This window comes from Dermacentor variabilis, chromosome 2 (assembly GCF_050947875.1).
Source record: "Dermacentor variabilis isolate Ectoservices chromosome 2, ASM5094787v1, whole genome shotgun sequence".
NCBI lineage: Eukaryota > Metazoa > Arthropoda > Arachnida > Ixodida > Ixodidae > Dermacentor > Dermacentor variabilis.
Window position 1 is genome coordinate 77,280,890 of NC_134569.1, and position 4,474 is coordinate 77,285,363.

The 4,474-nt window shown below is 50.1% G+C and overlaps 1 protein-coding gene across 1 annotated transcript; it reads right to left on the reverse strand.

The window, feature by feature from the left end:
• Positions 1-230: 230 nt before the first annotated feature.
• Positions 231-3,034, reverse strand: LOC142570885 (gonadotropin-releasing hormone II receptor-like). The gene is made up of 2 exons (XM_075679191.1): positions 2,165-3,034; positions 231-985 (listed from the first exon to the last, which is right to left on the reverse strand). The coding sequence occupies exons 1-2, from the start codon at positions 2,957-2,959 to the stop codon at positions 584-586; spliced, it is 1,197 nt and encodes a 398-aa protein (XP_075535306.1). The 5' UTR covers positions 2,960-3,034; the 3' UTR covers positions 231-583.
• Positions 3,035-4,474: the final 1,440 nt, after the last annotated feature.

The following is a 4,474-nucleotide window of genomic DNA, read 5'->3' on the forward strand; positions in this document are numbered from 1 at the left end:
AGGCAAATTAGTGTCTCTAATACTCTTAGCAGTCGAAATGATCTGCAATCTTTTGCAGAATAGCCAGACATATATAACAGAATGGATGTATTAATTAGCTGCAATAGGTTCATTAGTACTTATTTGTACGTGAATCTTACAGCTCCGTTGCCGAATACGTGTGCTTTTGTGGTGGCACTTAACCCAAAAACGGACACTCCCAGGCTTTGGTAAACACCGAAGAGCTGCGCTCACGGCCCAGTTTAATTTTCGTGCCTTTACATGATATTTTCTTCCTTATAGACTTTTTTCTTTCAAACTTTACAGGCTTCCGGCGTTGCTTTCTACTGAATGCTTTGCTGGAGCTTCACAAGGAGCTGGAAGGTACCGTTGTCTCACGGAGCAGACGCAGAATAATAATAATAACAATAATAATAATAAAAAGGTGCTGTCCCATAACATCACCAAGCGTCACAAGGTGCATGGCAAATTGTCACAGAGAATCGTTGGGTGGCGCAGGAGCAGTCCCGCCCTTAGTTCGCGGGGTCCCCAATGTCCGGACGAAGACTGCTATCCACAGAAAGCATGACAAGATCCTCCGCTGTCATAAAGCGCTGAAGTCCGTGCGCAACTCTGGAGATATCTTTCCGTTCGTCTCCTTTGTGGACACGGTAAACACGGTCGAGTGATTCCTGACCGATGTCACGTAGTGCTTGGTGCCGCCGAAGCTAGAGCGACCGTTCCCGAGTTCGCTCTCAGCGACGACGTCTCTACGGAAGGCCATCGCGAAACGTTTCCGTTTTGCGTTGCTCTTCTGGAAGCACAGGAAGATGTATGGGTTGATGGCGCTGTTCGAGGCAGAGATAACTCCGAAGAGAGCCACCAGGTTTCGGTCCAGAGAGACGTCCGCACCTCCGAAGGCCAACACCATCTCCTGGACCATGTAGGGAACGTTAGTCACCAGAAACGCCGCGAAGACTGCCGCCGTCAACTTGACGGTCTTCACCTAAGAAAAAGCATGGGAGATAGGAACGCTATATCAGTTGTGAACGTGACTCGTTTTTCGCAATGATGACACTCCAGTGCAATCTTGTCCTTTAATCACCGGGTTCACGTCGCATGCTGGCTCATATCAGAAGAGAAAATATTTGAGAAGAACGAGTTGGGCTCCTTAAATAGTTTCTTTGTGTTACCGAGGGAAGGGAAGCGTAGCAGGGGGTGGCAGAAAGTTAGGTGGGCGGATGAGATTAAGAAGTTTGCAGCGACGACATGGCCACAATTAGCACATGACCGGGGTAGTTGGAGAAGTATGGGAGAGGCGTTTGCCCTGCAGTGGGCGTAACCAGGCTGATGATGATTCTGTTACCAGAACCTGAACTTGTGCTAGTGTTCTGATCCATCACAACGTTCGTGTTTAATGCCCGAACACTGCGTGCGAGTCTGCAATCATGTTTTCACAAATGGCGCAATTTTTCGATGCCCCAAGCGCCTGTATTGAACAATCAAATACAGAAACATGATGCTTCACCAACTATACACTCACCGCGGTGGCTTAGCGGCTATGGTGTTGCGCTGCTAAGCACGAGGTCGCGGCAGCCGCATTTCGCTAGGGGCGAAATGCAAAAACGCCCATGGTCCCGTGCACTGGGGGCACGTTAAATATGGTCAAAATTAATCTGAAATCCCTACTACGGCGTGCCTTATAATCAAATAGTGGTTTAGGCACGTAAGACCTCAAAATTCAATTAAATCCACCAACTTTGCATAGAAGCGTGGTGTGCCATTTTAAATGCTGTAATTTACAAGGGTGCACCCCATGCGTCGACCCTACATTAGCCTTCAGGAAGAAACAACAAATGAGCCGGCTGCCATTATGAATCCAATCACACGCAGAACTAGTTTATGATACATATTCCAAGGTAATTTAACACAGCAAGCACAGAGACAATGCTCTCCTAATATCATCAGTAGGCCTTACTGCTCTCCCTTTGTATAGTCAGTGAACATTATCATATTTCTATGTAATACGATGAAATAATGGCGACTTCCGTGAAAACACTTTAACGCCCTGTTGTACAAAATGTGATGAATTAGGCCGCTTACGCCAACGCAAGGGTCAGAAAGCAATTAGAATAAAGGAATGGCAAACATCAAGTCAAGCAAAAATACAACGAAACTGCCTCACCTTTGCCTTTGGCAAGGACGAAGCCGTCTGGTGTCGCTTCCTGAAGGCCAAGCTCTGGTGCCAGATCTCCATGAGGATGCGACCATATAGGCCAACCAGGAGCACTAGAGGGAGCACAAACACGGCCAGGAACACGAATGTCATGTACAGTTGTCGAGGTAGTGTCGAAACAGTCTTGCGCGCATAGAACAGTGAGGCACAGTATCGAACGCCCGTGGTGGCCTCCACCACACGGAACACGTACAAGTTGGGCAGTGATGGGATCAGCGACGCGATCCAAGCGGCTGCCGCCAGGCGCCACGGCGCAGGGCACCTAGCGAGAGGGTGCACGATCGCGAAGTGCCTGTCCAGCGCTATGCTCACAATCATGTATGTAGAGGAGGCGAGTGCGAACGTCTGCAGGACCTTGAAGACACGGCAGAAAGCGTCGCCGGCGATCCAGACGCGACCCATGACCTCCCAGACCGTCTGCGAAGCCATCGTCACTGTGGTGACCAGAAGGTCTGCCAGGGCGAGGTTAAGGAAGAGGACGTGGGCCTTCTGGTAGCGACGCCGACGGTGGTTGCGCAATAGGCGCCAGCAGACGACACTGTTACCCGTGACCGAGAATGCGATCATGATGATGATGACGGTGATGCGGACTTGGCTATGGTACTGCGGCCCGAGGACTGACTCCGGGCTGGCATCTTCACGTCCATTTTGGCTGGTCTGGTGAAAGGAGAGGCTGGACGTGGTGTTGGCGAGGACCTCCGCTATGGCGGCATGGCTGGGGGCCTGTGGGATGCTGTCGGGCATCGCTCAGGTGCTGCACGCGTCGCCAACCATGGGGTCAGCTACTCCGACTGTGTCCGTGCCTTCGGTGTCTTGGACTCTGATGCCCGTTGAAGCACTGCAAGATGTAAAGGAGGCGAGCAGACGGACACGTTAGCCATAGCATATCAGCACCTAAGAAGAATTAATTTAACAGGATGGTTTTCTAGAAAGTTGCCATCGTTGCAGTAAGAGGGAGAAGTAGTCTGTTGACGCACCCAAATCGGTCAGCTATTGGCACGCATGCTTAGGGTGTTAACCACCTTCAAAGACTAATATATTGGCACGCGAATTTTATTCTGTAATACCCTGTAGTATGTGAACAGAAAATCAAACGCATAATAGAACACAGCGTTTTCATCTTACCGGACAGTGGAGATAACACATTTCGAGGGAAAAAGCACTGCACCTTCTCTGCTTCAATGGGTTCTTTACGAAAAGTATTTTTATCTGGTTTCGGATATTGCGACTGCAAGCTCTGACAAAGGTTCGAGACAATGCAGAATATGCGTCCCCCGTGTATGACAGGTGTATCCAGCTTGAGTAAAGAAGGCGTCATTATGACCGCGCCAGTGACAGTACTCAATCACCTCTCTATAGAGTTGAACCACTAATATGTTACGTGTTGATTGAATTGCCGGAAAGCAATTCCATTGCTTGCTCCAACTGGCATTGAATGAAAAAGCTGATAGGTCGACCAAGAAGGGTTGATGACTTTTCACTAGAATGGCGACTACGTGATCAGCGAAAGCGTTCGTATGACCAAACTGAGTGATTACTGTGGTAAACTTCTCTCCTTCCACTCTGAAAAGGCCATAAGTCTGTTGAGCTCCATTCAAACTGTATTCTTCCCGAGCTGTTCGTTGGTTGTGCGGAAGAAGCGTACTCAGACGAGTGTTAACAGCGGTGGGGGGGGGGGGGGGGTATTCTGTAAGAGTCCACGTATTGGACTGTCCATTTCGGCCGCTGCTGATTGGATGCAGCTCTACAAGACAGGAGACGAGCGGCCCTAGCCAATATTTTAAGGCAGAAAGCTGGGCTAGTTGGTGGTTATTCATATAAGGGGACATTGCCCTAGCGCGTGAAACGGACAGGTGTGTCTTTTTTCATGTTCCTGTCCGCATCCTTTTTTACGCGCTAGTGCAATGTCCCTTTATACGAATACCTAGCCAATCAGCAGCGGGCGAAACGGACAGTCCACTAGGTGGACTCTTACAGAATACCCCCCCCCCTCCGAACTTAAGAAGAAAAAAACAATTGCCAACCCTTGCCCTACTGGAAAAGGGGGGGGGGGGGTAAGCCAAGCTTGTACTGCGTGCACCTGACCTTCGTCACGGTTAAGTAACCCACAGGTAACGGTGCCGGATTGCTTCGGCCTCCCGCTCCCTCAGCTCGGGATCTTCTCGATGCTGTCGGATTGCCTCGGCTCGGGCGGCCGTAAAGGCGCGTTTATAGTGCGACGTTATCAGCGTGCGGGCGAGCGTTGCTCGACGCCGGGCG

What these genes read in the sequence shown, in the direction of transcription:
- LOC142570885 (XM_075679191.1), bottom strand. Translation starts at nt 2,959, where the DNA reads ATGCCCGACAGCATCCCACAGGCCCCCAGCCATGCCGCCATAGCGGAG. An exon ending in CGTCCTTGCCAAAGGCAAAG is followed by an intron (nt 986 to 2,164) that starts GTGAGGCAGTTT and finishes GCTTTTTCTTAG; the next exon opens with GTGAAGACCGTCAAGTTGAC.